General features: G+C 33.2%; 1 protein-coding gene across 6 annotated transcripts in view; it reads left to right on the top strand.

The window, feature by feature from the left end:
- Positions 1 to 288: 288 nt before the first annotated feature.
- Positions 289 to 20448, top strand: part of AADAC (arylacetamide deacetylase) — a 52704-nt gene continuing 32544 nt past the window's right edge. The window contains exons 1-4 of one of the 6 annotated variants that reach the window (XM_039857517.1): positions 289 to 550; positions 11371 to 11593; positions 12061 to 12130; positions 13115 to 13286. In XM_039857517.1, coding sequence (XP_039713451.1) covers positions 13125 to 13286 — 162 coding nt within the window. In that variant the 5' untranslated portion in view covers positions 289 to 550; positions 11371 to 11593; positions 12061 to 12130; positions 13115 to 13124. Of the gene's footprint in view, positions 551 to 11370; positions 11594 to 11708; positions 12131 to 13114; positions 13287 to 15003; positions 18510 to 20448 lie in introns of those variants that run through there. The other 5 variants (XM_039857519.1, XM_039857518.1, XM_039857520.1 and 2 more) reach the window with 5 other exon arrangements.

The following is a 20448-nucleotide window of genomic DNA, read 5'->3' as shown; positions in this document are numbered from 1 at the left end:
ACATGAGCATGTTCATCTTACTTTGTAAAAGTTCTCAATACTTTAAAAGTATTTGTTTTCCTCCTTGATGATATTTGTTATTTGAAGTGTGTACTTGGTCTTGTATTTTCCCATGGCCATTTTTTTAGATTAAGGATTCTGTACCTAGTAATTATGTAAAAAATGTTTGTTTACTGACTGCCTAGCAACATAGCAAGGATATTGTCTGTGACAAAACTTGCATGCAATAAGTGCACTTTGTTTCACAGAATTCTTTGTATTATTTCTGAACAGCTTATGAAATGACACACTGAGCAGTTCAGGAAGTTGCATAACACTTTACAATAAGGCCAAAAGGGAATAAAGTTTTGGTCTCTGAATAGTTCAACGTGTATTCGCTGTGCTGCCAAGTAGAAAAAGCAGAAAGGAAACATCATGGAAAAAAAGACTATTTGGCTTCTGATGGTGGGTGTTCTCGGGGCATATTATCTTTACACACCTCTCCCAGACAATATTGACGAGCCATGGAGAGTAACCTGGCAGGTGGTACCTGTGAAAATTGATAGATTTGGTAAGTATAGAATTTAATCGACTCTGAATATTTAACTGTTTAATCAGAAGGAAATAATTATCTGTTTTATTATTTTAAAAATTTTGTACTATCTTGGAAGTTTTGCTCTTTAAACTTGCTTGCTGATTTTAAAATCTTTTTAAAATAGGGTTTGGATGGGTGCCGAGAGAATGTAGCTTGTTTCGAATAACCAATACTTTAACTATTCCTTCATGCAGACCCCTAACAGAATGAATATGGAAGAAGTCGCCAAGTAATTTTTATTTTAAATATTAAAAGAGAACACATGCTGAAAAAAGAGAAAAACAAAACTCTTATTGTGAGTTTTATGGCACGAATGTTGCCATGACAAAGTATTTTACAGTATAAACTCCATTAATGGTAGGATCGAGCGGCACTGTGATTAGTTACAGCGTTCTATGCAATAATCATGTATTTCTACATGAAAATGATTTCTTACTGAAATATGTGGAAACTGGACACATAATTTCCAGTAGAGGAGGGCGCTGCTGAGATGACCAGGCATGGCTGGATGCCCATCAAGTGTCTATGCCTGGCCTCCATAGACTTGTGTTTCTTTTCGAGCGAGGCTAATTACTTTAAAATGAAACCATACATCATCTTCTTTAATCACTGTAGCAAATTGCTTTTGGGGGAAAAATTTAAAAAGGTAATTCAAGGACAGTTGGCCTGAGTATTAAAACACTTACTTAGTTCTTTCCTTCCTTTGTTTAAAAGTGTTTGAACACTCTCTTCTGACATTTAACATAGCTCTAAATAAGTGCAATCATGTCATATTTTCATTTCCTTATTATTGATTTGTTCACTTTTAGTAATTTCATTAGCACATAAGTTGTTGGATTTGGGTCTAACTCGCTGGAATGCAGCTTCAAGTCTTATTTTTAAGAGTTATTCTTGTTATATTTAAAATATTAATTTTGATTCATTGTTTGGATTTATTTTATTATTTGGATTAGTTATGTGCATCAATATTTATAGATACACATTTACACACACAGTCATCTTGGTATGCCTTCTAAACAGTCATTTATTCTCTGATACTTTTTAATCTTTCTCTACATTTTTTTCCTTTTGTTTGTTCTTCTCATTTCTGTAATATATGATGCCTTCAGTTTATTGTTATTTGGTATTTGTTTCTAAAATTATTTTGTCTTTTTTTTCTTATTCCCTTTCTGAGTTCTAATGGTACCAGTTTTTAGTCTCTCATCCTTTTGACTAGCGATCACCTCTAAATATCTACTTATATCTTCCTCTAATGTGTATTTCTGCTTTGTGACATTTCTTGTTATTTAAAAATTTATTTTATAATACTGTGTAATACACCTTATCCACTTTGTAGCAACTTTTTCCTAGTTTGTTTTTTTCATGTGTTAAAGACTTACTATTTTTCTTATAGTATACAGTACCTTTCATGAATGTTATTTAAACAACTATTGGATTATTTCCAATTAAATGATATGGCTTTTCTTGTACAAACTATTTTAAGAATGCCCTAGACTAGAGGTAGGGTCAAAACTTTTTTTCTTTCAGTTTTTGTGCTCAAGGACTCATTGCTATGATTTATGTGTATATATATGTATATATGTATTTATATATCTCTATCTTTATAAATTCTCACCTTTTTAATCCTCTCTAGCCCTCCTGAATCTCCTGATCCAATATTACTGTTGTTAGCAAAAGATACAATCATGTTTTCCCAGCATTATCCTCCATTTTAGAAGTTCTTTCTGAGATCAGTTACCTCTGGAATTTCCTGGGTGATTTCTGAGTTGCTTGACCTACTTCTCTCAGTAAACAGGCTTTCTTATGTTTCCTGCTCCTAGAAGCCTTTGATCATTATGAGGCTCTTTAATTCTTGGAGTAAATATTTATTATCTTTTTGTAGGATCTGCCTCCTTTAGGGTTCTGATCTCTCCTTTCTTGCCTTGCGTACTGCCCTGATATCATGGTTTTCTGTGCAGTTCTGCAGATTTCAGTTGCTTTGATCCAATACTACACATAATTTGTACTTCATGGGTTTTGTGTGACCCTTAGTTCCTGGCAGAAATAATTTATCTTTGTGAATATTATTAATGTGTTGCTTTCTTTCTTGCTCTGTGTGCTCTCCTACAGAAGAAAAATATAGATTTACCCTAAAGCTCTCGTTTCCTTTAAAAAAATTTTCCCTCTTTATCATTCGATATTTCAAATTTACATCAAAAATTGCTTCTAGGGTTTAGAGTTGATATAAAGAGAGTAGGCTAATTTAAGAAGATATGTCCATTAAGCTATTGCTCTAATTCATCATACTTCACTAATAGGAAGAAAGTCAAAGAAAGTATGAAACCCTGGTTATTCAATTCAAATTACAGGGACATGGGACAATATTTTTAGCAATCTGAAGTGAGTCTCCTGTAGACAGCATATGTAAGGGTTATATTTTCTAATCCATTTAACAAGCTATGTCTTTTGATAGGAGGACTTAATCCATTTACATTTAAAGTAATTATTGATAGATATCTGGTTATCACCATTTTGTTATTTATATTTTTGATCCTTTGTTTTCTTCTTAAGTGCTTCTAACATTTCTTGTAATATTGGTTTGGTGGTGATGAACTCCTTTTGCTTTTTCCTGTCTAGAAAACTCTTTATCTGTCCTTTGATTCTAAATGATAGTTTGCTGGGTAATCTTGGTTGTAGATCCTTGCTTTTCATCACTTTGAATATTTCATGCCAATCCCTTCCGGCCAGCAAAGTTTCTGTTGAGAAATCAGCTGACAGTCTTATGGGAGCACCCTTGAAGGTAACTAACTGCTTTTCTCTTGCTGCTTTTAAGATTCTCTTTTTGTCTTTAACCTTTGACATTTTAATTATGATGTGTCTTGGTGTGGGCCTCTTTGGGTTCATCTTGTTTGAGACTCTCTGTGCTTCATGGCCTTGGATGTCTATTTCCTTCATCAAGTTAGGGAAACCTTTCATCACTATTTCTTCAAATAGGTTTTAACTCCTTACTCTCTCTTCTCCTTCCAGTATCCCTATGATGAGAATGTCAGTGTGCTTGATGCTGTCCCAGAGGCCCCTTAAACAGTTATTGTTATTTTTTGGATTCTTTTTTCTTTTTACTGTTCTGATTGGGCATTTTCTGCTACCTTCTAAATCTTCTTCATGTAATGTACTGTTGATTCTCTCTATTGTATTCTTTCTTTTTTTTTATTATAGTGACATTGATTAACAAAATTCAATGAGTTTCAATTGTACAATTCAACAATAAGTCATGTATACATTACATTGTGTGTTCACCGTTCATAGTTAGATTTATTTCTGTCACCATATATTTGATCCCTTTTACCCCATCTACCTCCCCTCTTCCCCTCTATCCTCTGGCAACCACTAATTTACTGTCCATGTCCATGAGACTCTCTTTTTCGTGCTTGTTTGTTACTTTTAGATTTATATACCACATATAAGTGATATGACCTGGTTTTCAACTTTTTCTGTCTGGCTTATTTCACATTACATTATTATCTCGATTCATCCATGTTGTCGCAAATGGCAGTATTTCATCTCTTCTTATGGCTGAATAATAGTCCATTGTATATATGTACCACATATTCTTTATACTGTCATCTATCATAGGACACTTTGGTTGCATCCACATCCTGGCCACCAGGAATAGTGCTGCTATGAACATTGGTGTGCAAACTCGGATATGAGTTTTCAAGTCTTTGGGGTAAATACTGAGTAGAGGGATTGCTGGGTCATATGGTAGATCAATTCTTAGTTCTTTGAGGAAACTCCATACTGTTTTCCATAGAGGTTGAACCAATTTGCAGTCTCACCAGCAGTCTTTTAAGGTTCTATTTTCTCCACATCCTCTCCAACACTTGTTATTTCTTGTCCTGTTAATAATAGCCATTCTAACAGGTGTGAAATGGTATCTCATTGTGGTTTTGATTTGCATTTCCCTAATAGCTAGTGATGTCTTCTTGGGAGAAGTGTCTTTTCAGGTCCTCTGCCCATTTTTTAATTGTATTGTTTTGTTGTTGTTGTTGTTGTTGTTATTGAATTGTATGAGTTCTTTGTATATTTTGGATATCAGGTCCTTATCAGATGCATTGTTTGCAAATGTATTTTCCCATTCAGATGATTGTCTCTTTGAATTATTGATAGTTTCTTTTGCTATGCAGAAGCTTTTTAGTTTGATATAGCCCAATTCATTTATTTTTGCTTTTACTTCCTGTTGTATTTTTGCCTTTGAGGTCAAATTTATAAAATCTTCTTTAAGTCCAAGGTCCATGAGTTCATCTATGCAATTTATTGTTTCAGGTCTTATATTCAGGTGTTAATTCATTTTGAGTTTATTTTGGTGTGTGGTGAGAGACACAATAGTCTAGTATCATTCTTTTGCAGGTGGCTTTCTAGTTTTCCCAGTACCATTTATTGAAGAGGCTTTCCTTTCTTCATGGTATGTTTTTGGCTCCTTTGCTGAAAATAATTTGCCCATATAAACGGGGGTTTACTTCTGGAATCTCGATTCTGCTCCACCTGTCTGTGTGTCTGTTGTTGTGCCAGTACCATGCTGTGCTGATTATGGTTGTTTTGTAGTATAATTTGAAGTCAAGCAGAGTTATAGTTCCAGACTTGTTCTTTTTTCTCAGGATGGCTTTGAGGATTCGGAGTCTTTTGTGCTTCTGCATAAATCTGATGATATTTTGTTCTTTTTCTTTAAAAAGTGCCAATAGGATTTTGATGGGGATTGCATTAAATCTGTATAATGCATTAGGTAATAAAATCATTTTAACTATGTTGGTTCTTCCAATCTAAGAGCAAAAAATATCTTTACATTTCTATGTGTCTTCTTCGATTTTTTTTAATAGGTCTTATAGTTTTTCATTATATAGGTCCTTCACATGTTTCTTTAGGTTTATTCCTAGGTATTTTGTTCTTTTTGTCGCAATTGCAAAAGGAATTGTTTTTTTCATTTTTTTCTCTGACAATTTGTTATTAGTATAGGACTGCTATAAATTTTTGAGCATTGAGATTGTATCCGGAAAATTTACTGTATTTGTTTATTGTTTCTAATACTTTTTTAGTGGAATCTTTAGGGTTTTCTTTATAGAGAATCATGTCATCCACAAATAGTGACAGTTCGACTTCTTCATTTCCTATTCGAATGCCTTTTGTTTCTTTCTTTTGCCCGACTGTACTCACTTGGACCTCCAACGTTATATTGAATAACAGTGGTGATAGTGGACAATCTTGTCTTGTTCCTGATCTTAGAGGAAAAGTTTTTAATTTTTAACCATTAAGTATAATATTGGCTGAGGGTTTGTCATATATAGCCTTTATTATGTTGAAGTATTTTCCTTATATGCCTATTTTATTAAGTGTTTTGATCATAAATGGATGCTGTATCTTGCCAAAGGCTTTTTCTGCATCTATTGATATGATCATATGATTCTTATTCTTTATTTTGTTTATGTGGTGTACCACATTAATTGATTTCCATATGTTAAACTATCCCTGTGCCCTTGGGAGAAAGCCCAACTGATCATGATGTATAATCTTTTTAATATGTTGTTGTATTAGGTTCGCGGGTACCTTATTTAGGACTTTTGCATCTGTGTTCATGAGAGATATCGGTCCATAGTTTTCTTTTTGTGTGTGTATCTTTACCAGGTTTTGATATCAGGGAAACATTGGCCTCATAAAATGAGTTGGGAAGTGTTGCCTCCTCTTTGACTTTTTGGAAGAGTTTGAGGAGAATAGGTATTAAATCTTCTTTGAATCTTTGGTAGAATTTACTGGTGAAGCCATCTGGTCCTGGACTTTTACTCTTTTTGATGATTATAGGTTTTTGATGATTGTTTCAATTTCCATACTGCGATCGGTCTATTTAGATTTTCCAGTTCTTCTTGATTCATACTCTAAAGGTTGTATATTTCTAAGAACTTGCCCATTTCTTCTACATTATTAAATTTGGTGTTCTATACTTTTTCATAGTATTCGTGTATGATTCTTTGTATTTCTGCAATATCTGTTGAAACTTCTCTTTCATTCTTGATTTTGTTCATCTGTGTCTTCTCTTTTTTTTAGTGAGTCTAGTCAGCAGTCTGTGAATTTTATCAATCTTTTCAAAGAACTAGCTCTTTGTTGCATTTATTTTTTTCTATTATTTTCTTTGTTCTCAATTTCCTTTAATTCTGCTCTAATTTTAATTATTTCCTTCCTTCTGCTGATTTTGGGCTTCATATTTTTCTTCTTTTTCCTAGTCTTTTTAAGATGAAGTGTTAGGTTGTTTATTTGGGCTTGTTCTTGTTCCTTTTTTTTTTTTTTTTTTTTTTTTGTGGTAGGCCAGTAATAATATGAACTTTCCTCTTATTCCTGCTTTTCCTGTGTCCCAAAAAGTTTTGATATGGTGTACTATCATTGTCATTTGTTTCTATTTATCTCTCGATCTCTCTTTTATTTCTTCTATGACCCAGTCATTCCTTAGTAGCATGTTGTTTCATTTCCATGTATTTGTGGTTTTTCCCAATTTCTTTTTACTGTTGACCTCTGACTTCAAAGCATTATGATTAGAGAATATAGTTGGTATGATTTCAATCCTCTTACATTTCTTGAGGCTAGTTTTGTGTCCCAGTATGTGGTCAATCCTTGAGAATGTTCCATGTGCACTAGAGAAGAATGTTTAAGCAGCTGTTTGGGGGTTAAAAGGCTCTGTAAATGTCAATTATGCCTCGTTGGTCTAATGTGTCATTTAAGGATGTTATTTCCTTATTGATTTTCTGTTTGGATGACCTGTCCGTATCTGACAGTGGGGTATTTAGGTCCCCTACTATAATAGTGTTTTGGTCTGTTTCTCTCTTTAGTTCTGTTAGTAATTGTCTTATATATTTTGAGGCTCCCTGATTGGGAACATAGATATTAATAAGTGTTATGTCTTCTGGTGTATGATCCCCTTATCATTATGAAGCGTCTCTCAATATCTTTCTTTATTTTTTTTTATTTTGAAGTCTATTTGGTCCAATATTATTACCATTCCTCCCTCTTTTCTCTGAATGCCTTTTGCTTGAAATATCATTTTCTACCTTTTCACTTTGAATCTGTATTTGTCTTTGTAACTGAGATGTGTCTCCTGGAGGCAGCATATTGTTGGGTTTTCTTTTCGATCCAATCTGCAACTCTGTGCCTCTTTATTGGTGAGTTCAGTCCATTTACATTTAGAGTGATTATTGAAATACGAGGTTTTCCTATAGCCATTTTATCTTTTGCTTTCTGGTAGCTCAGTGTTCCCATTGTTTCCTGGTCTTTGCGTTTCTGTCTGTTATTTTAATTTGGTTGGGTTTTATGGATTTTCCCTCTGGTCCTTCTTATTTTATGTTATGTACTTCAGTCCTTGGTATTTGACGTGAGGTTACCATTAAGAATATGTAAAGGATAGCTATATTTACATACAGTTTACATATAAATACAGTAGTCCATTTTCTTTGTGTGTGCCTTATCTCCAGTCCCCTTTGCAAATCTGAATTTTCAATTCCTCTTCTTTTCTATTATTATTGTCTCAAATTGTCCCTATGTATGCTAAACATTCATTTCTATCTTGCAATAGCAATTCTCTTCTCATTGTTTAAGCTAATAATACCCTGTTCCTGATAAGAGTTGCAGTATTCTGCATCTGTGCCTGCTAGTCATCTTACTCATTGTTATGTTTTTTGTGTTATTGTTTTTCAGGTGGGCTGACTCATTCCAGTATTCCTTGTAATGCAGACCTCATAGTGGAGAATTCCCTCAGTTTTTGTATGTCTGTAAAGGTCTTTATTTCTTTCTTAATATCTGAAGGAGAGCTTTGCTGGATACATTATTCTTGTGTGGTAATTCCTTCCATTTAACTATTTGAATACTTGGTTTCACTCTTTTCTTGCTTATGTTTGTGCTGAGAAGTCCAATGATAGTCTAATGGGTTTTCCTTTATTGATTACTGTCTTTTTTTCCTCTGGCTGATCTTTCTTTGTTATTCATTTTTGATAACTTTAATATAATGTTTAATATAATATAATATTAATATTAATTAATATAATATAACTTTAATATAATGTTTATTGGAGAAGGCCTTTTTGGGTTGAGATCATGTGGTGTTCTGTTAGCTTCTTGAATTCAAACCTCTAGCTCATTCCTTAGATTTGGGAAATTCTCAACTCTTTGAATATGCTCTCTGATCCTTCTCCTTTTCTTCTCCTTCTGGAATACCCATTATTCTTATGTTGCCTTTCCTGATAGTGTCAGCTAGTTCTTATAGTTCTTTTTCATTATTTTTGATGTTTCAGTCTCTTTCTTCTTCCTTCTGAATTATTTCTAGATTTCTGTCCTCAATATCACTGAGCCTTTCCTCCATTTAATCTACTCTATTTCCTAAACTTGCTATTTCACTCTTCATCTTTTAGTGTGTTCTTCATCTCCAGAAGTTCTAGTTGGCTCTTTTTTAGCATTTCAATCTCCTCCCTTAAAAAAAAAAATTCTACTAGTCTAATTTTTTTCTTAATTCCTGGAATTGTTGATCTGAGTTATTTTGTATCTTATGAGTTTTTTCAGAAGTACAATCCTGAATTCTCTGTCATTTAAATAGCATATTTCTATGTCTTTTAGCTTATTTTCTGAAGATTTTTCTCTTTTTTTCTGAGCTGCCTTGTCACCCTGATTGTATATGGTGTTTGATGGACTGTTTCTCTTCCTGGGCATTAATGGCAGTGTACTCACATATATATATTTTTTTCTCCCCAGAAAGATTTATTATGCAGAGGTCTCTCTTTAGCCTGTGGCTAAAATGTTTTCTTTGCTTTACAGAAGGTGGCATCCAAACCTCTTGGATTTCTGCTTTGAAACTAATAATGCCTTTTTTTTCCTGGTAAACATTCAATCATGATCGCTACCCTCAGTCTCAGTCCCTGTCAATGGTACCGACAGTGGGTTTTTGTTTTCATAGTGTTTGCACAAATCCCCCTGGGAATCTGTGGTGTCAGGTCTGGGAGGATATGGGGTGGAGGAAGGGCACTGTCTGGGATGGTGGGTGGGGGCTGCTGCTAGTCTCTGTGTCTCAGCCTCTCGCTTTGCAACCATGGCTGTTAAGACTCAGCTGTTGCCCATCCACACTTAGTTCTCCCTCCACTTTCTGCCCCGATCCCTGGACTCTGCTGCATGGAACTTGTAGATCCCTCAGGTAGGGCCATTCAGGAAACTGGCCACAATTTCTCCATTCCCCGTCCTCCTGTAGGGAGCTCTGGCTGCAAGAGGCAGTTTCTTTGTTCCTCCTTATCTACCCCCTGGACTCCCAGGGTTCTGACCTCTGGAAACTCTTATGTGCAGATCAGGTGCTCAAACGTTCTCGTGTACAGGTTCGGTGTTATTTGTTGTTTTAGATATTCGGCTTATTGTTGTTTCGAGGAGAGAGACCCAGGGACGTCTGTCACTCCACCATGCTTCTTACTTCACTGTATTTTTTATTTCTCACTGCTTCTTCTTTATGTTTGCTATCTCTATTTTTATGTTTTCTATCTTTTTGTTAAAGCTCTCACTGAGTTCATCTACTCTTCCTCTAAGTTCTGAGAATCCCTCCTAGACTATATTCTCTACCAATCATAGTTTGTTTTAGAATATAGACACTACTATAAGATCTCAACGGAAATAGATTAAGAATATAGAATTTGAGATAGACAACCTTTAGAGTGTGGAAGTGAAGGGAAGCCACCAATAATTCTAGCTGCTTCCATTACCGAAGTGATAATTCTCAGGACAAGAAGAAGCATGAAAAGCCACATATGTTAATGTCCACATGAATGTCTGCAGTGACCCAAAGAAAATAACATCTTTTCTTTCATTTCTGCTACCTCAGTCATTTAAGAGTGCCTCTCTGTGTCATAATTAAATCTAGTAAGTAGTTCTTGGAATTATACTTCCCTTTTAGGGGCAAGGTGGGCATGATTCTGTGTTGAAAATAGACAATTTTGCTTATTCTTTTTCTACTTACTTTATCTCCATTCAATTGGAAAGCTATTTAATTGGTCACCTAAAATTATCGTCCACAAAATTAAGACCGAAAAAACATGTCTTTTTGATTCTTTGAATTCCAACATTATTAGGTTCTTCATGATTTGGCTCACACTTACTTTTTGGGGTCCTTTTTCTTTCATGTATCCCAGTGTGGACCTGGTTTCATAGCTTTACTAAACTACCTGCCTTTCTCCAACTATAATAGGAAAGACCTTTTATCTGTATCTTTGTCCTAGAGTAAGATTTCCTCCTTTGTTTGTTTGGCCAAACTCTATCCCCCACCCCCACCCCACCCCCACCAGTACTCATGGCAGAGGTCACCTACTATTTGAAAACTCCTTCCCCAGGTTTTGTGTCCTGGCAAGTAGTTTATCTCCCTGTTGAGCTTTGGCTGAGTTCTTTGTACATGTCTATGAGACATGCAGTTATGCTGTTTTATAACTGATTGTATGTCCATTTCTCCCACTTGACTCTGAGTTTATTTGGAAAATTTACCTTGTTTATCTTTGTACTCAAAGTAGAAAGCATAGAATCTGCCAAGTTATAATCCTTCAAGATTCTTTAAATTTCTCTCTCTTTTTTTTTGTTTTTTACCTGAGGCAACTATTGTGATAAAGATTCTGAATCTCCCATATTTCTAACTGTGTCATTCAGATTCACCTGTGACAGTATGACAGATCATTGGGAGCATATATGCATATTTCTATGTTTATAAACAACATTGACATTTGATGTTTGTAACATGGTGCTTGTTTTTCTTTCTCTCTTTTTAGGCTCTGTTTGCTGAACTATTGGGAATCAGCCATTTCTTAAACATTGTGATGTTCTTTATGAGCTTAAATGAAGTCCCAGCCACATCTGATGAAAATGTCACTGTGATGGAGACAACTTTCAACAATATTCCTGTCTATATATATATACCAAACCGAAAATTAGAAGCACTACGAAGGGGCTTATTTTATATTCATAGTGGTGGTTGGGGTATACTGAAGGCTGGTAGGTGCCCCTTGTAGAAAATTTTTGTTTATCATATAGCATACATTTTATATTTACTCTGAAATATCTTGTAAACGTTAACATAGATAATGGGTTTGAAATTTATTTCTTGAAAGTTTCATTAAATTATTTTTAAGTCATGGCTTCCTAAAACTCAGGGAGTTATATTTATGGGTTTATTCTTCCAACACCTAACACCTGCTCATTGAAGGGAGTGGAGATTAATCTTGAAGAGAATTAAGTTGGCTTAAATTATTACTGTGAAAATGTGGGAACAAGAAAATTGACAATACACATTTAAAAGGATTGCTGAGCAGAAGAATTCATATTCTATAGCTATGATGAAATATTAGAAATATTTTCCCAGAACTTTTCACTGAGGAACAAGGTGTAGTCGCGGGCTTTCTGCTGAAGTAAACACCCATTAACTCATTTGTCAGACTTTGATTTATTTTCTTTTATTTCAGCTTTCTTTAATTATGACTCTCTGTCAAGATGAACAGCTGATAAACTTGATGCTGTCATCATTTTAACTAAGTAAGAGCACTTTTGGTTTGTTTGGGTAAGATGTTCTCAGCTGTCCTGGTCATTCCTTGGTTATGCCAGGTGTGTTTCAAATGAAATTGAGTGGATGAGAATAGAAAAAGTGAGTTTCAGCATGACAAGAAAAAGTAACAGGAAAAAGTTGCATATTTGGGTAAAGCGGGGATCAAAAACAGAAGTCAAGAAACTATTAGTATAAAATTAAATTGTTGACTCTAATGAACAAATGACTTTTGCTAGATTTCTAGCCTACAATAATTAGCAGAGTGAATAAGGAGGGCTTTGGAGTCAGAGAATCAGGTTCAAAGCCTGGTTCTAGAATTAACTGGATAAATTTGAACCAGTTAAAGCTCAGTTAAATCTCATTTTAGCTGTTTACTCATATGTAAACTAGGAGTCATAATATTTTCTGTATCATAGGGTTGTTTTGAGAATTAGGTGATAAAATACAATTAAAGCAATTGGTGTAGTATATTTCATGGTATAATCCTTCATTAAAAGCAATTAGTCACAAAATAAGATGGGAATACAGGTGAAAAAATCTATTTTAAAAAGCATTCTAGATCAATAATCAATAATAGAAAATGAAGAAACTACGAGAGTAACTACATGCCAACTTGATCATTAGATTAAATTGGAATAGAATAATCCCTAAGATTTGTTTGATATTTATTAGTTAGTATTAAAGTATAATGATTACAAAGAAAATAATATTCTGGGAGAAGTTTAGTTAGTTATCCCCTTGGATTTTTATTTTTTTCTTATATCTAACCCAAGTTTTGTATTCAAGCCTTTACTAGTGTAAAAGTTTTGAAATCAAGCATTATCATTAGGATTAAGTCTGTCTTTGGATTCATTATGATCCAAAATATGTTTGTTAAAGAAAAATTTTACTTTTGATTTTAGTGTCAAAGTGCATACACACACATTTTTATTAAAAATATTAACTTAAAGAACTTTTTTTTTTCCTGCCCACAGCTACAGATCAATGCCTAAATATCACTTTCCAATCGAATTTGAAGGTGTATGTAACTCATTAAAGTGGCTCTTACACCAAGATGTTCTTGACAAATATGGCATAGATCCTAAAAGAATTGGTATTTCTGGAGACAGTGCTGGAGGAAATTTAGCTGCAGCAGTGACTCAGCAGGTTTGTTGCTCAGATTTGTTTCATTTTTGAAAACACTATGCGTAAATGTTTATTTCCATATGAAAATATATTAATATACTGGAGGTTAGAGATACATAGAGAACATATCAGAGAACATTAATATACCTACTGTTTCTATTCTTATCTCGTACCAGATTTTTAAACATTAAATGATAGATCATTGGTTTAAACATAATCCATATGGTCAGGTAAGTATCATATAGTATTACTACAGTAGGGGATGTATTTGTGAAATTGATGACATCAATCACAATAACTAGAGAATCAGATGATTTCAGTATTCTTCAGTGGAGTATGCTAAAACTTGCATGAAAACTGTTGTCATCAGAATAATCAGATTGCCTATTGACAAAAACATTAGCAGGTTCATAAATACTATTTACTGTGGAAGGAGTCATAATCTTCAGATATCAATTATTACACTATTTCTATGACATTTAGCTAAAACTGGATACCTATTAGCTATCAATTCAATGTGATACATAATTATAATTAGCTTATCGTATTACAAGTAAAATTGTTTTTTTACCAGTTTACCTGACCTAAGAAATAAAGTTAGCACTGATGGCTTAGAAGCAATATTCTTATAGGAAAAAAAAATTCTTATAGATTTACAAATGAATGTCTGTAATTTAATAACATTCTAATCATAAATATTACAAATAAATTTATTGTGCAACAAAACAAACCTTGCTGCTGATTTTATTACTCGTTTTCCTACATATTTTAAAGTGCATAAATTTTGGCTATTGGTATATAACCTTCTCATGATATCTAGCCAAAAGAAAGATAATGGGCCAATTACACTCAAAAAACTAAGAGATTGCTATCATGAATATCCAATAATTACTACTTATGACCCTATACCTGTGGATCTCTAATTTTTGCATGCATCAGAATCACTGAAAGACTTGTTAAAACAAAAATTTCTAGTTCCTCCCTGCCCAATTCAGTGAGTCTGGGCTACGGCCTAAGAATTTGCATTTCTAACAAATCCTCAAGTAAAGTAGATGCTAGTGTCCCAGGGATCCTACTTTGAGAAGCTAATCTATGAGACACCGAGGGTCATTCCAACTTGCAAGACCAAGTAAATGTGCATAAAAACATCAGCTAAACTATATTGTTCAATATTACTGATTCCTAAATATTTTTGGCCATGTACTCTATTAATAGAAAACTTTTAGTACACCTCAAATACGTACATATTGATTTATAGATAAATTTGTCTTAATGCACTAGTGTAATTTGAATATTTAAAACATATAAACTTAATATTTATGTTTTAAATATTTATGTTTTAAAAACATATAAACTTTATATGTTTTAAATATTCAAATTACACTAGTGCATTAAGACAAATTTATAAAAGGACAGATAAAAAATATTAAAAAACATATAAATATTAATGAATTAGACTTTTGCCCAGGATTCATCTGTTTCGTGCCAGAACCAAATTAGAATTCCTAGTTATATGGTATTTCTCTTAAATGTCAATACTTGTTGCTATAATTGTATATATGTATATATACATGTTTTACTTTAAAAAATCTGTTCAGATTGACATTCTTGGCTGTAAGAGTAGGTACTTTGCTTTTTGAGATTTTGAATTTATTGCATATTAATTTATTGTATATAAAGGAAAACATATTTTAAATAAAAGATCTTATTTCAACAACTTACTTCAAATTATTTTCAGTTTATAGATGACTCAGATGTCAAGATCAAACTCAAGATCCAGTCTTAAATTTATCCTGCCCTTCAGCCTCTTGATATGGATTTACCATCATATCGGGAAAACTCATATTTTCCACCTCTGCCCAAATCATTAATGGTCAGAGTATGAAGTGAATACTTTACCATGGACAGAACACTTGAAAAAGCCATGCTTTTCAATCAACATGTACCAGTGGAATCAAGCCATCTATTAAAATTTGTTAATTGGAGTTCTTTGCTCCCTGAGAAGTTTAAGAAAGGATACTTTTATAACAGTCCAATTCATGGTACTTATGAGCTAGCTAAAAAGTATCCAGGGTTTCTAGATGTGAGGGCAGCTCCCTTGTTGTCTGATGACAACAAATTACATAGCTTACTTTCAACCTATGTCATTACCTGTCAACATGATGTCTTAAGAGATGATGGATCATGTACGTCACCCGACTTCAGAACGCTAGAGTTAGAGTGACCCATAAACACGTTGAGGATGGATTCCATGGAGCACTTTACTTTCAAGGATTAGGAATTACAAATAGAATAGAAAATCAGTATATGAGTTGGCTAAGTGAAAATCTATAGCAAAAATCTCAGCAGTGGATCATAAAAATTTATATGTCTCATTCTAGAAAACAAATTAGTGAGAATCAAAAAGTTATGTTTGAATCGAAGTTTATCATCTGTGACCTTTCTAAGAACCTCATAGCCATTGTGTTATTTTAAGCCAGTGAATTCTTCTCTATTTAATCCTTATTTTGTTGTTTACTCATTTCTGTGCTTTAGAAAATACCTATATTTCCTATATTTTTTATATAAAAATCCTTAACCCTGACGTTTACTTTACATCATAGACAAAAATTAACACAAAATTAATCAGTTATATATAAAAAAACTAAATTTTAAATTTCTAGGACAAAACAAAAGAGAAAAATCTTTGTGAGCTTTTGTTAGGCAAATATTTCTTAGTGCATGGGACAGAAAAAGGCACCAGATATAAAAGAAAAATAGATAAATTGGGCTTTATAAAAATTTAAGCCTTTTATTCTTTGAAAGACACTATTAGACAATGAAAAGACAAGACACAGACTAAGAGAAAATATTCATGAAATATATATGTGATGATGAATTTGAGTTTAGAGTACATAAAAAAACATCTATAACAAGAAGACAAACTATACAAGGAAAAAACTGGATGCAATATATGAGCGGCTACCTCATTCAAAAAGATATTTGGATGGCCAAGAAGTACATGAAAAAAATCAACATTGTTAATCATTAATAAATGCATTTTATCCATACCTTATAATGCTAAATATGACCCAGAAATTCCATTTCCAAAAAATATATAAAAACACATACTCCCTCTCACGTATTTGTATCTATGTTCAAAACAGTTTTAGTTATTATGGTCAAAACTGGAAACCATCCAACTATTCATCACCTGGTAAACAGATAAACACATTTTGATATTTATGTGATGAAATACTACTGAATGATGTAAAGGAATGAGTACTAATATATATGACAACATGCAACCACCTGTACATGCAACAATGTAGGTGATTTTCAAAAACGTAATACAGAGAAGCCAAATAAAAAAGAATACATACCACATGATTCCATTTATATGTGACTTCTGGAAAAGGCAAAACTATCAGGACAGAAAGCAAATAAGTGGTTGCTTTCTGCTGTAGGTTCAGGTAGGGAATTAACTTTAGTGGTTGTTATAATAGTGTATCCATTTGTCAAACTCGAACTCTGCATTTTGAACTGATGAATTTTATTGCACATAAATGCAACCTCACTAAAGCTATTTACAAAAAATAACAGGAAACAAGGAAAGGTTAAAAAGATAGTGAGAATGCAACACTTTTGAGAATATTTGAGGAAAAGGGAAGCAAAGGATTGAATATTCAGGCTCAAAGTTCCAACAGTCAAAATCATACAGTATTTCAATCATTTGTGAACTTTATCTTGCTGAAGAGTGCAAACAGACTTCATATTATTGAGGAATGCAAAGCATCTATTCTTAAAAAGAATAATATCCAATATGCTGATAGGTAAATCCTATGAAAATATCTACCTAACGCTGAGTTAATTGCCAAGCGGAGTATATGCACCAGACAAGAAATTCACTGAGTCTTTTCCTGAGTTGGAAAAGAAAACATTTTAAATATTAAAAGAGACAGGATCCAAATTTACTGTGGTAATTATTAAAAACTAACTATCCATGTAGTACAGATGAATCTCTATGCCTGTACACAATAGATTAAATCAAGTCCTATTGATCATTAGTCGGGATATAGTTCAGTTGGATTCAGGTCGGTTTCTTAAAGGTCATGGATTTCTAAAAGCATTAGTGTCAGGAGTGTTGTAGTAAAACATAACATTAAATTTTCATTCTCTTCTGGGGGAGTACCACTTTCAGTTGAAAATTTTCCGTTTATACCATTTATCCTTTATGCAGGAATTCTCTTGACAACATAGAAAAAGGTGGATACCCAAATTATTTTCCTTGCTTTCCTAGGAAAGTAGAACAGTGACAAAAAATATCATACATTAAAGTCAGCAGAATTAGCTTAAGAACATAACTAAGCTGTCTACATTTTTCATACGATTCAGCAGAGTTGTTTAACAACATATTAATCAAGGTTATATGTTGACCAAGATAAAAATTGAAAGACCCAGAAGTTATATATTAAACTGAGAAACAAACTTTAAAAATTGAAATCACAAAGTCTACTTCAGAGCCTTTTATTTTACAAGTTCCTTTATCTTTCTTCAGTCTATCAAATGGTGGATATTTCTAAGACGATTCGAAGCAATGCTTGCAACAAGCTTTTTCATTATTCACTCCAAACTATTTCAATCACTACATAGCACTTAAGACATTCAATTTGCATATAATTTTTGGCTTTTAATAAAGATATAACAAAACTAAGGATATACCATTAAAATATTCCAAAGCCTATATTTAAATACTTTTACTTTCCTCTCTTTAGCGTGAATTTGCTTCTACTATATTTTCCAGAATATTTGAGAATTAATATACTCTTCTCCAAGTCAGTGTTTCACGAATATTTGTCCAGTGACTACCTGAAGATATACAATGTTGACAGATTTGATAGAATTTTGCCAGAGGAGAGAGTTCTCTTTTACAAAGCGCATGCTGGTACTTGAGCTTTTATCAGCAACACTATTTGTTAATAGTTACCATATGAAGTCTGTAGGGCTAATGAGGAAACTATGGCTGAGAAGTTAGACAATCATTCTGGTTTGGCTTGCCCAACGTCTACTTAGTTGCAGGCATTGAAATAGTCTTATACCGTCTTGCTGAAGAAATAGAAGAGTTACATTATGGGGAAAAAAAATCCTTTTACTTTGTGATATTGGGAGTCCTCACAGTATATTACATTTATATACCGCTCCCAGATAATGTTGAGGAATCATGGAAAATAATGCTGTTGAATGCTGTTAACAGCATCATATTTGGTAAGTGAAATTATTCATTAACTAAGAAGGGCAAATTTTCTAGAACTCTAGGGTTTTTTTTTTTCTAATTTTACATGCCTTTGGCTTCCTATTATCAAATTTTGCTGGCTTCTTTATTATATTTCTGAATTATCTCAAAACAGACTACTAAAAATATTACCAATGTGGCATTTAGGTTATATTTCTAAAATGATTTATTTCAGTAGCAGTAAAGTAAAAAACAAACAAATAAAAACAAAAACAAAAACAAGCAAAATTTTTTAAACTTTTATTTATTTGTGTGCGGTTTTAAATTTTCATACAAAATTTAGAAGTCATGTTGAGCTACTTTACAGGTAACTACATTTAGCATTACTATTGGATTTGGAGTATATGCTGTAGACATGCGAGTTTAAGTTTTCATAAAAATATACTCTAAGTTGCCTGACTGAAAAATGCCTCATAAAGAGTGTGAGAGGTGTGGTTAGTGTCAGTGGAAGAATGCTGCACTCTTATCTCTGTTATGACTGCCTCACTGAGAACCTGATCCAGTTTATTTCCTCTCTCTCACTACAAAATTAACCTTCTCTCTCTCTTTTCTCCTGTCTCACTTCTCTCACTTCCTCTGTCTATCTATCATCCATCTATCCATCTAAATTTTTAACTGTAATCAGCAAAGATTGTTTGGTGGATTTGAGACATTGGAAACTGCTAGAGTTCAGATGAGAAAAAACCTTTGATCTCAACATGCACATTTCCAGAAATGGAAAGCTCACTACCTATTTATGTTGCCCACTCCGTTTTTTTTTTCAAAACAGTTCTAAATAAATTTTACTTTTTTGAATAGTAATACATTTATATAGTTCAAAAATCAAAGCAATATAAAAAGTATACAAGGAGATATCTGCTCTCATTTTTTTTTAAATGTATTGGGATGACATTGGTTAATAAAATTATATAGGCTTCAAGGATACAATTCAATAATACATCATGATATTGCATTGTGTGTTCACTCAAAGTTAAACTTCCTCCATCACCATGTATTTTAACCCCTTTACCCTTAACTACCTCCCCGCTTCCCCTCTTCCCTCTGGTAACCATTAAACTGTTGTCTATGTCCAAGAGTCTCTGTGTTGCCTTGTTCACTTGTTGATTTCAGAGTTATATCCCACATATAGGTAAAATCATATGATTCTCAACTTTTTCTGATTTATTTTGGTTAGCACAATAATCTCAAGATCCATTCATTTTGTCACAAATGGCAGTATTTCATCTCTTCTTATGACTAATATTCCATTGTGTACATGCACCACATCTTCTTGATCCAATTATCTACCAAAAGGCACTTTGGTTGTTTCCATGTCTTAGCCACCTTGAATAGTGCTACAATGAACACCAGGGTGCATATATCTTTACAGATAAGTGTTTTCAAATTTGGGGGGTAAATACCCAGAAGAGGGATTGCTGGGTCTCATGGTAATTCTATTCTTAAATTTGTCTTCCATAGTATTCCCAGCAATGGGAATGTAATTTAAATTGAGATCCTTTTCCCCCCACAATCTTTCCAATACTTGTTATTACTTGTCCTATTGATGATAGCCATTCTAACAGCTGTAAGATGTTATCTCATTTTGGTTTTGATTTGCATTTCCCTAATAGCTAGTGAAGTTGAGCATCTTTTCATATGTCTATTGGCCATTTGTAAAATCTTCCCTCCAAGATCAGGAATAAGACAAGGCTGCTCACTATCACCACTCTTATTTAATAGAATGTTGGAAGTCCTAGCTAGAGTAATTAGGCAAGTGAAAGAAATAAAAGGCATCCAAAGTGGGAATGAAGAAGTCCAATTGTCACTTATTACAGATGACATGATTCTCTATATAGAAAACCCTAAAGACTGCACTAAAAAACTTTTGGAAACAAATACAGAAAATTTTCAGGATACCAAATCAATGTACAA

Source organism: Pteropus medius, unplaced genomic scaffold (genome assembly GCF_902729225.1).
Source record: "Pteropus medius unplaced genomic scaffold, Ma_sr-lr_union100, whole genome shotgun sequence".
NCBI lineage: Eukaryota > Metazoa > Chordata > Mammalia > Chiroptera > Pteropodidae > Pteropus > Pteropus medius.
This window is presented reverse-complemented; position numbering and strand designations above follow the sequence as displayed.